We start from the raw sequence: 22,826 nt of genomic DNA on the forward strand, positions 1-22,826 counted from the left end.
TATGCTGGTGTTTTCAGAAGAGAAAGTTATGGTGGCAACAAGGAAATTTTTTGCTATCACATCCCGCTGTGAACATGACTACTTTATCTTTTGGGCTCAGTGGCTTAATGGTTTCTCGGAACGCCTAGCAGCAGGATCCTATAGGCTTCTCCCGGTGCACTGGAAATTGGGATAGGAGGTTACTCACTTGCAATCCAATCCAAAAGGATAATTGGGCACAGACCCAATCGAATACATCCTCTAAACTGCATGTAATCCACTCAGCCAAACTGTCACACCAACAATGAACCCTCCCCCTCTACCCCTAGGGCCTGCCAAGGCTATCTCAGGAACACTTCAATAGCTTGTACCTGGCCTGCTGCTGGGCCCATTATCCACTAATCCACACCCATGCGGAACGTTTAAGTAGTTCTAAAAGGATTGGAGGGAGCAGCAAAGCTTTCACTGGAGCTATGCAATTAAGGCCGGAGAAATTATCGCACAATTTGGATCCCATTCTCCTCTGTTTGCACTGAAGAAGGATTACAAGACTAACAGGTGAAAAATTTTATGTGGAAATACATGAAACTAAACAAACTTATCACAAACATACAAGAAGCGAATAGACAAGGACGAGGCTTTAAATCAGTTCAGGTGATCTGCCACCAGCATACCAGATTAGATACTGCTCGTAGTCCAAAGGGTGAAAACTGTTGTGACAAGTCTTATTAGCAAATCAGTTAATCAAGAGGAAAAATCCAACCCCTTTTGCACAGAAAACTCATTCCCAAAATACAACTGATGATTCCTCTCTACAAGATTATGTGGTCAAAATAAACATGTGAGGGAATGAGGGAGATAGGTTCAATAACACTGCTGTGAGGATGGCGATACTTGGAAACTTTACTGAATTGCAATGTTCACTCTAACTTACTAAATGGCATGACATTTGGGAGGGGTAAAATTACAGATAAGTATTGGATTACAGGTAAACTAGTCAGCATAGTCAAACATGATGGATGTGGTGGACGAACACAGAATATAAAAAAAGAGGGCCAGGAACAACAAATTTCATTTGCCTCATTTGTCCTGACATGAAGCAGTCAGAGATACAACACCCACTAACGTCAGAAACGTCATTGAAAAGAATCAGTAATCATTTGTACTAAAGCCATTTTAATTTTAAGAGCAAAAACAAACAATTTGTGATAATGTTGAGAAGCAGTTACATTAGCTATGCTAACTAAATAACTATCTAAGTTCTTTACATACTTCAATCACTAATCACTTCTTGATAATTATCACTTGGTCCATGAAAATGAGTGAAAAACCAGACATGTGACAGAAAAACACCTCATTAAGATTTTGTACTTAAAAGTAAGATGATCCTAGTGTTGTAATAAGAATTTCTAAAATTTCCTTATAAATACAATGCTGCTCAACAATTTCTCTCACATGTCCTCTTCACTTTGACACAACCAAGACAAAAACCCAAATCAAATGCAGAGATGCTTGATGAAATAAGGCCTCTGCGAATGCTGATCACTTGTTAGAATGCAATTGTAAGGATCCAACTGACTTTTTTTTATTAAACTTTTCCTCACACGAACTCCTGCATGTTACTTTAAGCTTTGAGTTGTGTTATTTTGGGGGGTAAAAAGACAGAAAATACACGGCAGTTTCAAAGTTCATTTATAAAATCTTTGATGCTTAGCAGAGCTGCACTCCACCCACACAGAATCTTATGATTCCAAACTCATGAAACAAGACTGCTGTCTGTGCATCAGATGTTTGGGGTTAAACTGATTATAAATGTAGTTTGGCACTATGTGAGACTATTTTACAGAAGATTAACGTTAGAGAAACAGATTTCTGTTTTTTATTATGAAATATGGTTCGAGTATTTGAAGGGGATGTGAATCATACAAGCAGCATTTTTTATTTTAACAGTAACAGCATAGGAAAACTCTTTCAATGTCACATTATCTGTGTTTATATTAATATTTATGCATACAGTCATATTGCTAAAGTTATGTTTCATGTTAAAAATTTACACTGTATATTCAAAGTTAAGTGGCCAAGTAGAAAACCTCACATGCTATGCACACAGTTGTTCACAGATTCCAAATTAAATTGCATGCAGCTGAAGCAAAAGTAAACTTTCATATTTAATCCGTGGTTACTTATTATAATAAGAATCATGTTACCCTTCACATAATTGTGTACTTTTTCTTTTCTTTTTTATTAAAGGTATAAACTTAGACTGGTATGATGTTGGGAAGTAATCCTTGTCCAAAAGGTTGTGAGTTTAAACAAATGTTTAAGCAACAAAACAGAAGTTACATTCTTTAGCTCTTTATGAACAACTACATATGAACAATGGTTGTGATTATGATAAATTTCATTGTTACTAAAGCTCAGCTGTAGTCACTCGGTGTGCAACAGTGCTTGTTGGAAGTTATACAATTATAATTTTCACATAAATGAAGAGTCTAGAGTGTAGTCTGTAAATCTATAGAGAGAATTCGGTAAAGGTGGCCATCTCGAGCTATAAAACAGACAGAATAGACAGGCCATTCCTAACTCCCCCCCATACACACACACACACACACACACACCCTCCCCCTGTCTGTGATCCCCAGAAGCTATAATATCCATCCTTGGCGGTTCACTTGACATTTACTTGCCCTGCTTCTCCTGTAGAATTCCCCTTCCTAACTGCCAGTGCTGCGACTCTCCAGGGCTCGCCGACCGGGTGAACAGATAACAAACCTGTCAAGGCGGCTTTAGGGGGGGAATAAATCCAAAGCGGGGACTGAGGTGGATGATGTGTTCCAGAGGGTTACTCAGGGAGGGGGAGCTGACATGAGACGCCCTGTGAGGCCTGGACCCGGGAGAGGCTGCTAGCTGTAATGTCGTGGTGCTACTTTAAAAAGGGGCACAGCCACTGCAACCTGATTAGATCTCAGTGCAGACATTTCAAATGGCTGGCCCCCTTTTATTTTTTACCCTCCGTTTCACCTATTCTTTACAAGCCTCCCCCCTCCTCTGACCATCAAAGGAGCTGTCAGGGGCTCTTTCTTCAGACTGGCAGACAGGTCAGGGGTGGAAGGTTGATGTGGGGTGTGCCCTTTGAGGCAGGGGCTGAGAGTGCCTACCAGGGAAGTATGGAGGCTGGGGTCTGTCTTTAAGGTGCTGATAACATTCATGGTGATGTGTTCCCAAGAGGTGCAAAAATGTCAACACTCTCCTGCCATGGGCATATAATCCTACGAACAGAAAGGACAAAGAGCCAGAGCACTCCTTTTGTCAAGGAGTATTTTAGTGAATCATATATTAGCATGTTCCAGCTTCTTAAGACTTTAGCGCAGTATTTAGTTTCTGCTGCTAGGGGTCTCTCAGTAAAAACAATAGATACATGTGTTGTCTTCATTGTTAAATGAAAATTACAGATGAAAATCTCTTTCACATGACTGAAGCATGAATGTTTTAAAGTTTAATTTCAACTTCCTTCCTCACTGTCTCTCAGGAATGACAGGAAACCAAATAAAACACCCTGTTACTTTGAATATAATTACACATTTCCCTGTGTTTAAACATTTTGGAAACATTTGAAATAATGCAACAACTCAACTCAACAAAAACATAAAACAAAAGTCTATTTGTATTTAGATATTTTAATGTAGAGATGCTACATCTTTAAAGCTTTTTGAGCAGCTTTAAAGATGTTTTGGAAAAACATTTTGACTGAACAGATTGTCTCGTCTCAGGGAATATACTTTCTTCTGACCTTTTAATCCAACTACACTCATCAATCTCTCATAAACCCACTTACGCTAAATTGATAGATCCTGATTGATCTCTCACCAATCCCTTGAAAAAGCTGTAAGTACCTAGTAAATGGCTTACTTAACAGTAATATTCTATATTTATACAACACCAGATTTCTTTACCCTTACAAAAACGCATTGACAAACATGTCACTGACTCAGTGCACAAACAGCAGTGAACATGAGCTTAATAAAGCAGTGATGAAGACACCAGCAAGACACCATCAGAGACTCAGTCCAATTACTCACCAGCCCCTAAACTGAAGGCATGAGAAGAATATGATGGACTGCTACTGTGAAGTATATTAACTTGGAGAATTGGCAAAATGTCCTTTATTTAGGACAGAGTATATCAAGCGTTTTGGGCAAACCAAGTGAGGCATGCCTGCTAGAAATTGGAGGGATGGAGACGTCCCATGATGGTGCTAAAAACTGCACATCAATTACCTGAAGCACTGAGGCCTGTCCGCTCTATCTACATCTGAGTGGTGCCTTTAAGGAACCAAAATGTCAGCTAGCTATCTACACATCATTATTGGATAAGGGCATTGCAGAGGAGGAGGAACATAGGCTACTATATTAGCACACTGCTTTCATGGATGTAGTTGTATATTCCACACTAATGGAGTTAGCTGGCACTGATCTGCAATAAACAGCCTTGCGAGGCTTAGCAAGCAGCCTGTGTTAGACTAAGCCGTGTTTATTATCAAGCACAATCCTCAGTCTCATCAATGCTTACAGAAAGGCATGGATGAATAAATGCATATTGTTTAGCTTAGGGTTAGCAAAAGCTGGAGCCACAAATGAAAAAAATGAATTTAAAGCAGATGGTAAAATCCAATAAGAGAAACAGAAGGAGGGGGAAGAGAGAGAGAGAGATGACAGAAGAAATAAAAATGAAAAGAAAAACCCAAGCACACTAGCTGCCTTTTCACTCGTGTTTTTTAAAAAGCTGTAAAGCTAACAGGGAGAGGGGGAGAAAATACAAAGGCCTGTGTTCTCATTTTCAGTCAGAGAGCCCCACCAGGACCACTGAAACTTGCTTGATTTCCCCAGTCCAATTATATCTCTGTGCTCAATCCTTCCAGAATAGCAACATTACACCAAGGGACGCTGTCTGCCTAAGCGCAGCGTGCCTAATGGAGTCCCAGAAGTTGACTTCATTTCATTGCTCCAAACTAATGGGCTGTGATATTTTCCCAAACTGACTGCAGCTCTGCCCCCTGGAATCTATTCAGCGCTGTGCCGGACCCAACCCAACAACATGCCAGCCCACTGCCTTCGTACTAAACCCCCTCCCATCGCCCACCGCTGCTGCTGTCTGTGTGCAATCCGCCAACGCCCTCTCCTCCCCTCCCAGTGCTCATTAGTGCTTTCTTGCCGGGTGCTGATTGTCAGAGGGCCCCTGCGATGCCAGCTCTCCCTGTGCGGTCGGCCTGCTGTGGTGAATTTAAGAGGACTTTAATCTAACTGGGCTGAGGAGAGGAGGAGCAGCCAGGGACAGGTGGGAGGAGGAGGACTATGGACGTACAATTGCAGGGCCACAGCTGAGGACAGACACTCTTTCCAGGGATACCTATTGCTCTCCAATGGATACCCGTGCCCTGAACACAAGCATGAGAAGAAATAGCCGTACATAAATTCACCAGAATGGGTCCCTATCCGGCCATATTGTGGGCACAGAATGGTCCTCCAGATGGCTAAGGGACACACCAGTGGTGCAATACAATCACTGGCATGGCAGAAGTATCAGGAATAAATATGAAAAGCTTTATATCACAGAAAGGCTCAGCCAGCAAAGACTTTTTCTATCCAAACTTCCATTTTGACAACAAAATTTAAAATGCATCCAATCTTACCAGGTATAACTTCATTTTATTGTAAAGTTTTGGTTAATGGCTGTTGTCTGTCATCAATTTGTTAGCTTTTAGTTTGAAAAGATAATCAAGCATGTTACAGTCCTATAATTACTGAATTATGAAACAAAACCTTATCTGAAGAAAAAAAACATTCCATTTAACCAAGGTGCCCCTTTCAACACCAGAATCTCATTCAACATAATGTGACACCATTTCAAGAAGTGCAGGTAGAGAGCAAAACTGTCTGCTTTTATGGCACAGACAGAGGTTAATTATTTTCACAATTATACCTCCAAACGTCAAACATTTGTGTTCTCCCCTAAGTGACAAGAGAATTAACAGTGGGCTAGATTAGCTGTGCGGGCTTGTTCTTACTGTAAAATGCTTAAAAGTGTCTTTCATATACAATACCTATTGAAAGCAATTACACAGTTTTTTTCTCCTCTACTACCTTTTAGCCAGTGTAAGATTCACCAAGGATAAGAGGTAAAACTGTAATTATGCACATTATTCACCTTCCTAAGTGCAGCACTTGAACACAAAAAGCTAAGATGCCTAAATGCACTACACCAGGTTGTCCTCATGCAAAGTGCAGGTCAGACTCCAGCAGGCACTGAGAACTAATGGCAGTGAGTGGTGCTCCTAACACATGCTCTGGCTCTTTCAGGGACACAGGGGAGTTAAGTGCCGTGCTCCCTACTGCTGATTATCGCACCTTCACCAGGCTGCCAGGTCTCCCTGCCCTCCATGCATTGATCTCATTTGGCCAGGAGATAAGGCAGTAATTGGATGAGGGCTTGGAATCAGATGGCCCTGCCTGGCTTGGCTAATTCCACTCTTCCTGGGCTGTCTGGGCCTGGGGCCAAAGGGGCAGGCCAAGGTTAATCCCATCCAATCCCCTGTACTATGTGGCCTCGTGCTGCCCTCTGACCTCGCACCGCTACCCAAACACAGCTGATGTGACTCCTTTTAAACAGGTCGGAGCCCATAGTCTAATTAGTTTACCACAGATTTTACACCTGTTAAACACTACAACCAACTATACTGTCAAATATAAAGGTGTGCTTATAAAGATAAAGGGGGATATGGACGTAGCTAGCTAGTGGTCTATAGACATGACCTGCCACAGGAAAGTCACATGTTTTTACTGAATTACCTTTGGGATCAATAATGTATCTAATCTATCTGTGAACAACATCATTTTGAGCACAGGTGTCTGCAGAGCTTGTGTCAAGTTGGATTTTAAAAGTACATACAATATATAAATAGGGGATATTAGGCTATGGTGTTTTTCTGTACTATAAGCTTACTCAAAAATGTCTCTGGACTTTACCTTTACCTTTTTCATAATAAGGGGTGTAATTATGCCAGATTGTGTGGCAGAGAAAATGGAGACAAACCTTTTATGTGACATGTCACTTTATGAGAACAGAAATCCTCATCTTGAGGACATGAATCCGAAATATGTCACGTGCAGGGTCGACTGACATGCATATATACATATATCATGCAAAGTGGAGCGAATTTGTGATTATGCAGAACATTTGTCAACAAAAAAGCCAAGTGCAATTTCACCCATGCTTCAATGTGAGACCACTGCTGTTCCATGTAAGATGACCAGCAGATTAATCTTCATCTGTCTTTTCTATTTCCACATTATGTAGTCAGAGATGGGATTTGCTTGTACGAAACAAATCTCTCAAAAGGCTCAGCTTGCCTCATCAAGAATGAATGCAGCAGGGGGACACGCGCCTCTTGGGAAACCCTAATCTTCTTATTGCTTGCATTTATTCAATTCCAGTGTCAATATCAACCATAATCAGAACGGGCCATGTGACAAGTGCTTTATGTGCTAGATGATAGTGGATGACAGGAAGTAGACGTAATCACCTGGGAGTACATCACTGCTGACAGCTAAAATCAAAGCTTTGTTCCTTGAGATTAATCATGAATTGTAATGAATCATGTAAATAACTTCAATAGAGAGCCAACGTATATAGGAACACATTCATTGATCAGACGTTTCAGAGAGGTTGACGACCGCCGTTTATGGAATCGGAAGTAATCCCCTAATAATCCAATAATTCCATAAATATGTCTTTGAAACCAGATAACACTTAACCAAGAAGACAGAAGATAACCATTTTTCCAAGTGCCTGTACAGCGTATAGTACTCTAGTACTATAGAAGTAGTAAAACTGTAAAGATATCAAATGATAGTCAAAATAAAGAAAGGTGTGATGTAATGCATGTGTCAGTTTAAGAAAAAACTTGATACTACTAAACAAAGAAAGAGTGGACTGTGACACACTGTTACCTCAGGCAAACTGGGCTCCAAAACACAAAACACAAACAAAAAGAAGCACAATGGAGCAGTGCACACGAAAAGAAATTCACTAAAACTGGTACCACATGCCAATCTCTGCTGAAATGCAACACACTTGATTTATTATTATTGCAGGGGAAAAATAATAGTACTATATGGTGCACCTTTAGTCATAGTCTCTAGGTTGTGCACAGGGAGATGACAATCTCAGAAGCCAGGATTTAATTTCTCATTTCAATTCACAGTGAAGCTCAATATAAAAAGCCTGAATTCCAAAGAACACTGTAGTATCAGCTGGCTGCTCTCGACAAAAGCAGTTTTGTTTTGTTTTGTTTTTTTAAAAAAGACCCCATATAGGACTGAATCTCAGGTGGAAATGGGACACTAACAGAGACAATTGGAGGCGAGACGAGGCCAACAGTTGTGTGTCATAAAGACAACAGTAGAATGGCCATCCTGTGGATTCCTGGGGCCTGACATACAGATTGCAGATGGATAAGTGCACGTTAAAACAATATCCCGCCAACCAAGAAAATCATTTCTCATAGCTGTCTCTATTTACTGAAAGGCTGCTCGTCTCCCACTGGGGCAGAAACAAATGAAAATGTTATTTCTCTACTCATGAACTCCTACCTAGCCTGGTTTTTCACTGCTGGCAATTTCATTTCTCTTCCAAATTTGACTTAAGCCCACGACTTGAGGGAAATAATGTCTCTGGAATAATCTTCTGCAACTGTAATTCCAGGAGCACTATCTCTCGGTCTTTCTTGCTATATCTATGTGTCTGTCTGTCTGTCCAGCTATCTACAGGATCTATTTATTTATTTATTGTTGCCGCTGTTGCCTTGTGGTTTAAGGGAAATTGCACTGGCTTCTGAAATAGAAGTGATGTGACATCCAATGCCTCACAGTAATCCTGTCAGACGCACGCATCTCGAATAAGACGGAACATGTCCTTCCACCGCACAAGGGAAAAAGAATGGCTTGGATGCACAGTGTTGTAAAGTGCAGCCTGTGAACAAGAAAAACATGGGCTTATTCAGAGCACATGAAAAACATAACACTAGTTGTGAGATGGTGAACCCGAGATCACTCTGCTGTTGAGGTTTACTAATGCAATTCACTTTTTCCATTATCATCATTTTAACAGTATTTATTTCTTACTGTTAAAAGCACGACACAAAAGTGACAGAGGACAGATTTTAAAATAACATATTCCAGGGCGCAGATTAAAGTTTTACCTGCTAAATTAACTGTGCCAACATTCAAATACAAACAAAAACCAAAAATTCAACACTGTTAATTTTGTAAAAGCAGAATTTAGATCTTGTCTGTTGAATTCCCAGATTTCACGGACGTAGGTAATGAAGTAGACACTGAGTGCATTGTACACCAGTGTAAAGCCACCGTGATGTAACCCATTACTTGTGGTATACTGTTTTGAACTCAAGTTTGACATTATGGAAGTTGCCATATTGGTGTTTTTTTGAGCCAGTAGGCATGGAGAGCTAATGGCAGTCAAAATATGGCCAGAAGTGACCATACCTGGACTTGACAGTGGAGTTGGGGAGGGAACTCACAGGATCTAGCTGAGAACCCAAAGACATGATGTGGTAATGACTTGGCACTCAGATAGCCTCACTGTAAAAAAAACACCCTGCTTAGTAGTTTTATTGTGTCTGTAAGAAAGAAGAATTTCCCCTTGGGGATAAATAAAGGAATTCTGATCGAAGAACACTTGAAACTAGTTACTGACATCATGAAGCCATTAAGAAACTGTTCACTGAGGTGATAAAATCAGGTGAGAGCTCAGGTCACTTTCTTATAAGCTTTCATATAATCAGTTTTCAGTTTTTAAAATTAGTGGTCTTGCCCCCTACTGGCCATTAGAAAGAATACAGGTTTAAGGAACCTCAATGTTGACCTCACTTTTCAGACCAGCAGGCTCTATCTATATTTTACGCAGTCTAAGATTGTATATTTTTAAGCTGAATCTCCCCTTCAGCCTGATGTTGCCTCAGTAGTAATAGTTTTGCTGACAGTAACAAAAACATGCACACACTGACAATCCTGGATACGAGAATGCAATATCCAATATTATAACATTCCGGAGTAGGTGATGACAAATGACCATGAAGAATATTTCAGAAAACATTCAGAGCTGAAATACAAACTGTAGGCTGCAATTTCGCATAACAGCAAAGAGAAGATGTATATTCAACCACTGTGTTTGGCGTGTAGACATGAGAGATCACACTGGGTTCATGAACCATCAGGCCTTCCCTGTGTAATCCCCAGACAGTATTATCAGCCCCTTGTGCCCTTCAAACAAACTCAACAAGACAACCCTCCCACACAGCTTCTATACCCTGCAGCTAAACTCCATGGTACAAGCATGCATACACACACACCAGGGACTCACATATATAAAACACACACATGAACACAAACATATGCTCCTTGGAGAGGTTTGCATCATCCCTTGGATAGTTATGTGGCTGGAATATTATGGGTTAAATTAATAGAGAATCTCCTCCAAATCATGTGGGGATGCAAGCAACAACAACAAAAAAAGACATAAACATAGAAAAAGACAGAGATTTATTTTCATAATTTCTCTGTTTATAATTGCTGTGATAAACTGGAGGACAAGGTAAGGGCGATGTGTTGACCTGGAGTTGGTGAGCCACACGTACCAGTAAATGGCCAGTAATCATGTTTATGAGGGGGAGATGGTTCTGATCTCCTGGGGTGTCTGATTGTGTTTTCTCTGTCTCCCAGCTTGGGTAAGAGTACATCCCTGCCAGGCCATTGTGACTGAAGTATGTGCCGTAACTCAGCTTCTCACCGGGGGGTAAAAAGGTGCATGCAGTAACGTTCGTGTGCTTTCACATATTTTTGTTTACGTGTGTGTTGGCCCTTGTGTTTTCATAAAGAGGAATGTCAGTAGATGAAGACCTCCCATCACAAAAGAAAGCACCACTCACTTCCTCCTTCTCCTTCATGCAGCCAGTTCCCACATTGCTCTCATTGCTATGGCAACCGGCGCTCTCTCCTTGGGCTCTGCACGCATCCAATCAGAGTGAGACCTTTGTAGAGATTCCTCCGGGCTCCACTTATTCAACTTACCCCACCGGAACAGCCTCCATGCTGAAAAGGCTGGAACAAAGAGAGGAGAGACTCCCCCACCAAAGCTTGGTATGACATCAAAAATTGGGGCTATAGGGTCGGGTTACTGGGAATGCGGAAGTAATACGTAGCCAAGAGCTGCAAGCCACACAGCAAAAGCAAAAACAGGGTGGCAGCACACGGCCATGGCCAATTTCAGTGGAAATTATGTGGAATAGGATTTGTTATTGGAAGCCTCACAGCCTGAATACTTGGCAAGTATCGCGGGGCTCTGGCACTGGTTTAAGCTTGATAAGTCAAAATGGATTCCGGCTGAGCCTATTTATGTCATTCCTGAAAACATATGGATAGGATTCAGGCGCTCAATACTTTCAACCTTCAACAATGACATTCAACACCACTTCTCCAGTCCATTAATCTTCCATGAGAATAGATTTATCATCCACAGCACTGAGGGATTGCATTCAGTCAGCATCAGCCTGAACAGTATTTACCACACCAACCTCGCTCTGTATCAGTTTCAACAATTAAAGAGCTTCATTGTGCTGCGTATATAGTAACACCAGTGCAGTAAAGGTCACTCTGATTCTTCATAATTTATTTCATGTTCAAGGTCCGTGTGTGGTAAATAATTAGCAGAGATAAACTAGTGCCATGCACTAGTTTATCATCCTGAGAGTTTTATCCTGAGAGCTGCTCAGAGGTCACTGCACACCATCACACTGTGCTTCTCTCATTCTAATTATATTTCTGGAGAGTAGATCCAGCCAAGTCCGAGTTAAACACTTGTGAACGTAGGCAGGGAGACAGACGTGCCCCAAGCGCTTGTAGAGTGACAAGCCATGCAACTGGACCTCTCACAGGCCCCTGACGGACATTTAGCTGTTGGGGTACTGGCAGGACGATGGAGGCGCAGCATAATTTTGCCTGACTGCCATGTCACAAAGTGTCAAAATCTGTCCCTGACAACACAACTGCAGGCTATGAGAGAGAAAGAGGGAGGGAGAAATAAAAGATAGAGAGACGAAGGAAAACGGGGTTTGATTTGGAGTGCCAGAGGTGGTAATGAACATGTCTGGAAACATTGAGGGAGACAGCATATTCATCAGGTTGATTTAGAGTCAAAGGTGTAGGCAATTTGAGTGATCTTGTGCCTGGATCCTCTGGCGAGCTGACTGCAGTGAATGGCAGAGCCTGGCATAATGAATTGTGGACATGATCTCTTCACGAACACACGACTCAAGGAACACAAAAATTTGCTCTAGAATTTGCTCCAGGTGTTCGTTATGAAATAACAGAAACCCCAGAAGGCACGAATCAAAGAGTGAGTCATCCTGTCAAAACTATGTGCTTTAAATGATTTCATATTGGATCACAGAAGCGGATGATCATCTTGAGATTTTAGTGGTAAAACACATGTTAGTTTAACCTCTCCGAGCAGATATCAGTCATTTTGATCTCTCATGTCTCAAGCTGACCTCTGCACTGTTCAAAGTGTTCAATCAAAAGCCGGTAAAACTGCTTTCAGCCATTACACTTCCAACACTAACTTCTTCTGAAATACAGCTTGATACTGTTGTGCCCCGCAGCTTAGGCTAGGTTGGACCCATATATGGGGTGGATGTGTGATTGTGCATGTGGTATGAAATCATCTGCTTTTCAGAGTTTCTATGTATGATGTGTCTTTTTGTAGGAGTAAGCTGTTGAATTTCAGATATCATTCTGTCCCTCTGGACAACAGGATAGTATACAAAACACTATGTTCGTATTTCTAGCTTGCCTTTAGTCTTTCAATCTACCCCATCATATTTACATCACTGCTGAAAAGCCATTAAACAGCCAAAAAGAGTGTCAAGTAATCCTTTCACTGCATCTGCTGCTCATTTCACACCGTCAATATGCACACACATTGGGCCTCAGCAAAGAGTACGATCCCACGATAATGAGCTAATTATAGGTACAACATTCCTACTTCCATATCTAAATGCTTGTCTCTAATAGGAAACATTTCAAATTATTGAGAGGCAGAGAGAGAAAGAGACGGATAATTGATGCAAGCAATTACAAGTTCTGTGTCGGAACAAATTGGCCAGCATATCTGGACATGTAGGGAGACTGCGACCTCATTTACATCAGAGTGTCAGGAAATAATTGGAGAATGTACTGAGGAGGTGGGACGGGCATAGTGTAATGCAGACCAGCTCTGGTCACATTACATAAGCAGTTCACTTGGACAGTAAGATTAGGTTCAGACAAAAAGCTTGAAGGAAAGATCGCACTCTAAGGTCAAAGGAAAAACATTATGTGCAGTCCTCTCCAGTAAATGTAATCATAATAGTGATTTTTACTACAACAAATACACTTTACGACATTAATCCATTCCCAAAAACTGTAATTTGAGCAGTTGAAATGGTTTCACCACATGTACAAAAGATTCTGAACAGGCTGCCGTGTTTTCATCGGAAAGCCAGTAATAACTGAGTTCAGTTTTACTAGCCATAAGAGATATAGAGAGCTGTGTTTGGGCTGAAACCGCTTCAAAAGCTCGGGAAGACGATGTGCTTGACTTTTAACAATATCACTTCCAGATGTTTCATTACAAAACAACTTAAAAAGACCTCACCGCAAGAAAACCTTCTCATGTGAGAGGAGCCGGGACACACGAGTATGGATTTCGGGAACCCACAATTTTCACATTTTCATTTCAGTTGGAAAAACCAGCTTGCAAAACTGTCTGGAGTAAAACCAATAAAGTGCTAGTATTAATGATAGTGTTACAACCTGTCTAACCAAGCCAACACAGAAATCATTTCTTTTTGTTACAGTAGGATATTCCACACCATATACTATATAAAGATGTTGTCCAAACCATTAGATAGCATTTGACAGGTAGACCTTACTCAGAACAGCTAAAGCAGGATACAGCCGGACGTTTTGGCTAATAATCAACATGGTGACTGAAATATAGGGGTGCATTCATTACAGTCTGCCTCTTGTGCCTCTCATCAGGCTGGCTAACCGTCTGATAGGCTCTGACCCAGTACTCCGGAGCTTCTCTCCATTGCACCCGCCTCTCATCAAGAGCCTTGGGTGGAAAAAAAAGGAGTAACATGCTGTTTACTCGCAATCCCAGGCCCTTAATTGCCAATTTATTTGATAGGCAGCCGGGTAATGATGGCATTTCACCCCTTTGCCGCAGAGACTAAACGGGAGTGATTCATCCCAAGCTCTCTGCCCTCCGTGATCCAGCAGACTCCCTCTGCTCAGGACTGCTGCCTGCCTGAATGTCTGCCACCCAGACTGAAGGGGTGGGGTGTGTGTGTGTGTGTGTGTGTGTGTGTGTGTGTGTGTGTGTGTGTGTGTGTGTGGTGTGTGTGTGTGTGTGTTGGGGTGGGGTGGGGGGTTACACTGTCATGTCGGCTTCAAACGAACCCAAAAGGGAGCCCAGCGCTTCAGAGCAAATGTGGCTAAGCCTGCCAATTTAGCTGGGGTTTGGGGTTGAGGCAAACACAGCTGAGCTGATGTGCCATTTGTAGGCCTTAATGAGCTGGCAGGACGGAGTGAGGAGGGAAGACAAGCGGGAGAAAGGAGGCTGCCGGGCCTGACCTCTTCTGGCCTCTATCTCCCTGCCAGCCAGTGCCAGGTCGGCAAACTCAGTTCATCTGCTTCATCGAAGCATAGTCGCTCCGTGAGGGGAAAGGAGTGCAACAGCAAATACCATTAGCAAACTGTTGGTCTAATGAACAGCTCGGGTCAAAGCAGGCTCTTCTCTCACACTGCTCCATGGTACTAACGAGTGACTGAGAAGGTTTCTCTTTGTTTTCGCACTGTGAGGGAGCATCTCTGTGCAGCTGACCACATTAGCAGTCCGGCTGGGCTGTGCAGCGTTACAACCAAAATAGTTATATTTATATTTCAATCGAAGAAGGACACGGACTGCCATTACAAAGAACATGCTACTTTCATAAATCACCTGGTCATGCATACAGCTTTCTCTGTAACAATACTATGTTACAATAAATAAAGTGTATATGTAAGATTTCAGTTTCTTTCCTGTACATACTTGCTGCATTCTTTCCTCTTGTTTCAGTCTGGGGAACAGAGCTCTGCTACAAAAGCTACGACTTGCACCTCTTGCGATGTGTGAAGTGGATTTTTACAGCATGGCTGGAGGGGACTTGTTCAGAAGCCTGCCGGGACTGGAGATGAAGCCTCACACAGTGTGACCATCTGAAGTGACATGGGGGTCTAAAAGTCTGCCTTCATGCTGCCCAGCTTTCAGCAGCTCTTCTGAAGACATGCTCAGTCTCCTGTGGGGTGTCTTGACCAGACGAAGAAGGGGGGGACCAGGGCTGCTGTAGCCTCTATCCTCCAGAGTGTACTGAGTGGCTGAAATGGCAGCTCAGGTGGAAGTGATTATAATGAGGGCGACAGACGCTTCTGGAGAACAAGTCGGGAGTAAGGCAAGCAGATCATTTGGGCCTGAGAAAACTTGATGTTGTGGATACAATTTGGAATATAGAACAAAGTGCCAAAAAATTATTCAAACCAAACAGCTTGGCTGTTACTGGATGTTGCTGTAACTGACTTTAATTTCAGTGATGTTAGTGATTAACTTGGTCACTGGAATCAAATTTAGATAAAAAACAAAACTTGGCACCAATACATTGTGCTTTATAAAAAATTATAGTGTATTTTCATTTTTTTTGTTTCTCAATGCCTATGTAGTAGTAGTGGTAGTAGCAGCCACTGTATTGCTGCATTAAAATTTAGAGAATTTTTAGAGCTCATGACACAACCATTGACAAATGCTATCACTGTGTGTTATAGTCACATTTAATCAAATTAACTATCCACAAGTTAAGTGATTTCCACTATTTGAACAAAATTTGCCTCGGTATACTGCTGCACAGTCACCACAGTGCAGCCTGACAGAAATCAGCAAGTATCATTTCAATTTCTGTTGTCAACATCAAATTACTTATTTCATTTCATGCCCAGTCAAGCATCGTAAAGCTACATGCAGAATCAGCTTTGCTTCAGTTGTTCGGCCATGTCTTTCTCAAAGACTAGCTCGCCTCCCAGCTGACAGCTTTAATTATGGCTAGATATCTGATTGCTTCGCTGTAGATTCTCCACACAAATCAAAGAGCATGGGTGGGTGTCTGGCAGCAAGGTCCCTTGGGCCTGCTCGCTTTACATCTTGGAATATGTCACAGGGCGCAGGGACACAGCCTCTCTTTCTTCTGTCAGTTAATGCTTGCCTTCAACTCCTCCACTAGGAACGAGGACCTGGAGAGTAGTGTCCTTTTTGTATCGGTCATAAAGAAGATGTTTTTTACTGTTAGATGTAACCATTTGGTACTTTTTCATTAACTTACTGTATGTGTGCTGTTGAGATAGAAGCAATGCAACTAATGTATATTTCTTGCAGATTCATTTGCTCATAAATCCAGAGACCTTCTTTATTTCTCATGTAAAATACACCATGATAACTATGGGTTTTAAAACATATGAATGTAAGCATTGCGATTATTTCCAAAGCAATGAAATATGTAACATTTGTATCATCCATAGAACGTAACTCTGCTAACACTTCCCCTCCAACTTCTAATGTCCATTTTTTACATTATGAGTTAGTCATTAAACGAGGCAGTTGTGCTTTCAGCATTGTTTTTACTCGTTATTAAAGGTAACCTGTGGAGTTTTTGGTAGAGTGCTTTTTCTGTGAGTGGGCCCCCATTTTGTTTGCATATGTAAGATGTACTAAAACAAACATTCCTTCTAATTCTGCCACAGTATTCAACTAATCAACAGGTTGTGGTAATACACACATAAAACAACAGGAAAGGCAGGAAAGAAGATGACTTCTTGGTAGTAAACATGGATGTAAACAATGCAGATTTCAAACTTTTAAGAAAAGATGACTGCAAATATACTTTGAGCAAGAAAATGGATTCAGCTCTTTGCGTCTTGATGAGTAGCACTGAATGTAAACATAACATTTGTTTGTTTACAAGAAACCCCCACAGGGAACCTTTAAGTACTGCTGTTCCATAATTTGCCAAACATTTGGGTCTTTGCACAATGCACATAATATTGTGTCAATACTATGCTGTTTTCTTGTCTAATATTTAAAATGCCAAACCCATGTGCTACACACACAAAATACAAAAATATGAAGCTCAAACTAAATGTACTTACATCTGTCAGTCTGTCTCTGGAGCTGCTCCTGATGGAAGGCTTGGACTCACCGCTTACACTCTCGCTGTCGCTGTCCTTACAGTTGTTCTGCCCTGGCTTCAGCTGTCAAACACAACACACAAGGAGACCAAGGGTTAGCAACATGAGGCAAAACTGTTAACGCTGCAGTTTAGAGCTTTACACGGATAACGCTGGCTAGGGAAGGCATCCCACAGAAGCCGTTTCATGAATATGTGAGAACTGGCAGGAGTTGCAGCGCTGTCTCTGTAAATCTGTCATGTTTCTGAGCCTATTCAGCGGCCATCACTCCGCTTGCCAATGATAGACACCATCTGATCTCGCAGTATGAAACTCCTCTCAGCCCATGAAATGGAGAACAGGGACAAAGACCCTTCCAGAACCTTCAAATGGAGTCACTATCCTTTCCAAGCAGACACCACATGCCGAGGCAGCAGGAGCTCAGCAAGTGTCATCCTCTAGACGCTCTGTTCGAGATGCAGCAAAATGACACGAATAATGAGGAGGACGTGCCAATCTGCGAGCATCTGAGGCCTTTCAAAATCTGGAGAACAATAAAAGACTCTTGGGAGCGGAGTGAAAGGAGGTGGGGTCTGTACTCCCTGTCCAAGTCTGCGATTGATGTCTTCTGAAGCTCCCATGCTGCTCCTTCCAGACCAGACAAACGCTGCAGGTTTTATTTCAAAGGCCATAAAAAGATGGCTTTATGGGACAGTGCAGTAAATGGCTGCTCTACCACCTAATAGGAAAAGCAGCACACACAGAGGACTTGGACTAGAAGATGACGGCCCTCTCCTTTCCCCTCCCTCTTCGGCTCTGGAGGGAAGGGACAGCGCTACATCATATGTTTTTTTTAACCTCTCCTTCAGTATTCTCTTCTCAGGTATAGGCCATCATTTAGTGCAATGAAAGGGCAAGAGGTGGGGGAATACCAAATGAACCCTTGAGCTGAGCAGATAATTAAAATGAAAATGTTCCCTTTTCTGTAGCCATTAGCGGTGTGAAAGGAATCCTATTCCTTGGGAGAATTGCATGATGGGTGGAAGGCAGGTGGATTTGCCAGAGTGCTGAATGTGATAAGAGAGTTTGAGCACTGGGAATACCTGATGGGCCTATTTGACTCTGTGTGTGCACGTATCTGAATAAGTGCTTGTACATGTGCGCATGACTGGGTGTCTATGTGGTCTGACAGTGATGAAACAAGGCTGGAGAAAGCACACAAGAACCAAGTGTGGCGCGTGAGCAGACACATGTACACCAGTGCCCTGTGCTGTGATAGCACTAATTACCTCCAACACGTTTTATTCCCACAAAAACCAGGGCACATTTTCTCTCTTTTTCTTGTAAATGCCAGATTGTCTGAGGGGAGTTTACATATTTTTGGAGAGAAAAGGGGAAATAATATCTCATCCACCACGGTCCGTGAACTGATCCTTGAAGAAAGGGCAAGGGACGCTGTTTACGCCCCAGTCTGCGGCTCCTTCGTCAAAACATGTTGACCTATAATATTTATTAACCGGTCTGTGTCCCTGCTGACAACGCTGGGCAGCACACGCCAGCATACTCATGCATTTATGAATGTGCACACAAACAAAAGAAAATACACAGAGTTTACAAAAACCTGCTTCTGACTCCTGCATCATGTATTCACGGGCCGAAACCAAACTCATATATGGCAAGCTTATAAAGAATACTGTATATAATTAGGCAAACATAGGACAGATACAGAGACCGTCTTTTATTTATCAGTGTGCTGTAGACTGACTCTGGAGCAGTCAAACCACGTAATCACACTGCCTGTACCCTGGCTTATCAGTGGGAAAGTACTCCATGAAATCAGAAATCTTGCACAAATTTCACTGTGCGTAATGTCTGAAGAACATGTCTAATAAAGCCATTCCAATAAAGAGCGGCTCATCTTTCAGGGCTATTACATAGCTTGGGACCTGATTACACAGCTATTTGAAAACGTATCCCTCAGCTTGTTCCCTTTAATTTCCCCCTGAGCTCCCTTAAATTACTTCAGAGAATTGTGTTTTTTTTTTTTTCATCCGCTCTTGCCTTTCTGAGGTTCAGATGATGGATTAATTTATTTTTATGGTGTGATTAATGGATGTCTTAAGCAAATGGAGGGAATGCTGGTGGTCATTGCCATCAAAAAGTGATGTTCACATTTAATGACCTTCTGTCTAATGATAAATCAAAATGTGTGTGTATGTGTGTGTGTGTGTGGGCAGGGGGGGTCCATTTGACCTCTGCTATAACAGTGCTGATCTGATCACTCCTACTTATTACAGTGAGCAAGACTTTCCCTATATTTTAATAGCCTTTAAAACTTGCCTTTAGCTTTAAACCTCTTGTAATGAACACCAGTGCACCTTATTGCATTCAACAGAGATCTCAAGTGGAGACAAGAGTCATGTGTGCAAGGTCCCCAGACTGGTGTGCTGTACTGATGCAATAGCATAAAGACATTAATTAAGACGCAGGTTGAGGCATACAGATGCATTTATTTAATGACCTTACTGTATCTCCGTGGACTGGGTAATAGCTGGCCCGGCAGGAAGATAACAAACAGATGGTTTTAATATTCTAGAGGCTAATTTCACAACAATTAAAGACACAGCGAGACATTAGCATCTAATGAAACATTTAAACTACTAGTAAGTGTATCTGCCATTAATTTCCGCACAGTGAGGTCTTGCTTTCCTGCAATCTGTTCTGTGTTAGGGGATGAAGTTTTTTTCCCCTCTCATCTCTCTTACCAGTCTGAATTTACTGAAGTAGAGAATCAACAACTGTTTTCAATCAGCAGACAGCATGATGCTTTGGAAGAGAGCAGCCCAAACCTCAGCATGAAACAGTTCAGCCCACAAGTATGAGAAACCATTTAACATGTTTTATTTGTTATTTATTTATTTAATTGTTTTTCATTCATTCATTCTTTTGTCTTTAGCAACTACTAGAACTGTCACTGCCACACTTTGTTTGGACCAATGGTGACAACTGAACATCCCCTCAAACCATTATCATGAGTTAGAGATAACTGGGCAAATGATATTCATAACCAAATAAGAAATAGTGTAGACACAGCAAAACCACTGTGGTGAACAGCTCCTTTGCACTATAAAATATTACCATTGTTACTGGTCAGTATTTAAAACATAAGTGCAGCAGCATGATCACTATTACGGTTATCCACCATTTCCTTAGCCCATTTATGGACAAGGAAGTGGAGCAATTTTAATTTAATTTTAAAGTAAAATCTTCTTTTTATTCGTATATATAACTAACATTTTATATCCTTTTACCAGTCTTTTACATTTTCCAGGAAATCTGCTTGGTTTAATAAGCAGTAGGTTTTTAGCTATGGCTCGTTTTGCATGGCAGCATTTATTGGTGGAGAGACAAGGACATAAACCAAACTATTTGACAGATCATGTAAATCATCATTAGTCAGTCAAAAAAAAATAGCTACAATACAAAACAGACAAATATAGCTTGAAAAAAGAGCTTACCGTATTTTATTTGATTGTATAGAAGCAAATAAGCTGTCAATGACTTCCTCTTGAAAGGTCTACAATGGTATGGATTTCCAATAATGTGTCAGGAGATTGCCACTTTGTTGACTGGCCTTGACCAAAGCTATTCCCAAAGGAACAACTGTATTACTCATACACTCTCTACACTCTCGAATTTCAATTAGTACTGGCATTCACGGACTTTGCTGAAGGACTTTGCTTCTCAACATGCCTATTCAGGGTTAGACTGAAATAAACAAGCGTTTACAGATAACCTCAAAGCGGCATTGCTAGAGCTGCCACATCAAATACCAAAGGGGATGCTGAATGTCATGTATGCTTCACAAATAGTCGTCTTGACATAGTGAAGCACAAGATGCTTGTCTTTACAATACAAATAATGTCATTAAAAAGACAAAATCACGATTGAATGTTTTCATTTTAGTGTTTCAGCAACAGGGGCAACATTGTTATTTAGGCACCCAAATGTGATTCACAGCAAATAGTCCAAACTACACTAAATTCCCAGATCAGAGGGCAGAAAAATGATGAAATATCTCATTTAACACTGTTCCACTCAAAAGCATGCTAAAACAGCTATTACGAAGTGTCTTGAACATGTGGAGTCAATTATTTTCTCACTTAAAGAAAAGTGCTCACCGTTGCCATAGTGGAATTTTACAAGTGTATTGACCTATTCTCAAGGGCTGCACTACAGACTCAATGCAATCAAGCACAAAAGTAGGCCTGCTAACATTTCTAACCACAAAGGCCTTTTTAAACAGAGCCATACACAACCAGCCTGCCCCAGCAACTCCACCCCCCAACCCCCATCCTTCATTCCACAAAAAAAAGGAAGAAAAAAAGACAGAGAGAGAGAGAACTGGGCTCAGTTTTCTGCACTGGCCTCAGTGGGATAGCCATCAGCTCCTGGTTTCCCTTAGTTACGCACAACAGCAGCTGCGGAGCTCGGCGGTAATAAAACCTGGAACAATCAAACGGCTTTTATTGTTCTTCTGCGGCTTTCAGAACAGCTAACCTGTCCTCTCAGGATCTGGCAGAGAGAATCCCACTAGGGCAGCAATGAAAGAGGATCTCATTTACCTAAAAGCGCTTATAAATTTTTAATTTGCTTTAACAAGTAAATTAACAAGTCCCTCATTTGGGAAGTTTTATGGCTGCTTGCCACTGAGGGAGGACCATGAAAGTTTTATAGATAATCCACTACCTAGGCTGTGTTGCTGATAATAAATTGTCTATTTCCTGCGGCACTGTCAAATCCCCTTGGTTTCCAATGACTACACTTTGAATATCTCCCTTATGCTGTCTTCACAGGTCTATATACCAGGGCTATAAAAGTGCTGAGAAGCTTCACAACTAAACAGTTAAAATGAACAATTTGAAGAATTTCTGTCGACTTTATACAGGCACTCTAGTATAGCCTTAGGAGACGCCATTGCCAAACATTAGACTACATTAAGCATCACTAATTATGTCCCTACCAGCCTGTACATCACATCAGCCTCACAGCAAGCCCATCGAGTAAAACCACCTTGGGCTGGTTAACAACAGCAGTTGGAAACTGCTAGGCCAGTTTAACTTGCAGTCCGCTTTATCTGATTAGACTGTTATGTAAAAAGAAGAGATGGGAGTTTGTCGGGACCTATGAGGGGGCGACCACGAGCCCTACGTCATCTGTCTGACAGTGGCTATGTGGGCAAGGCCATGCTGATGGGCTCTGACCCTGCTCTTGGCTCTGAGGCCCAGCTGCTTTAACTGCCACAGACAAGAGTTTCGCCTAGCTTTCTTGTCACCCATAACCCACTCTGCCACCCTTGCTCAGAACCTGTCACTGAACATCAGCACTTGGCTTCCATTGCCCCAGATTTTTTTACTGTTAACTGTGTGTAGCAAAGAAGTCAAAGACATATAGTGTGAAATTACTTCTTTTCCTATCTGT

General features: G+C 41.7%; 1 protein-coding gene across 10 annotated transcripts in view; it reads right to left on the minus strand.

The window, feature by feature from the left end:
* Positions 1–22,826, minus strand: part of auts2a (activator of transcription and developmental regulator AUTS2 a) — a 282,048-nt gene that overhangs the window by 140,934 nt on the left and 118,288 nt on the right. For all 10 annotated transcript variants that reach the window (XM_046410502.1, XM_046410500.1, XM_046410498.1 and 7 more), the window contains exon 3: positions 17,328–17,429. In XM_046410502.1, coding sequence (XP_046266458.1) covers positions 17,328–17,429 — 102 coding nt within the window. The remainder of the gene's footprint in view (positions 1–17,327; positions 17,430–22,826) is intronic.

This window comes from Scatophagus argus, chromosome 14, assembly GCF_020382885.2.
Source record: "Scatophagus argus isolate fScaArg1 chromosome 14, fScaArg1.pri, whole genome shotgun sequence".
NCBI classification, from domain to species: Eukaryota; Metazoa; Chordata; class Actinopteri; family Scatophagidae; genus Scatophagus; species Scatophagus argus.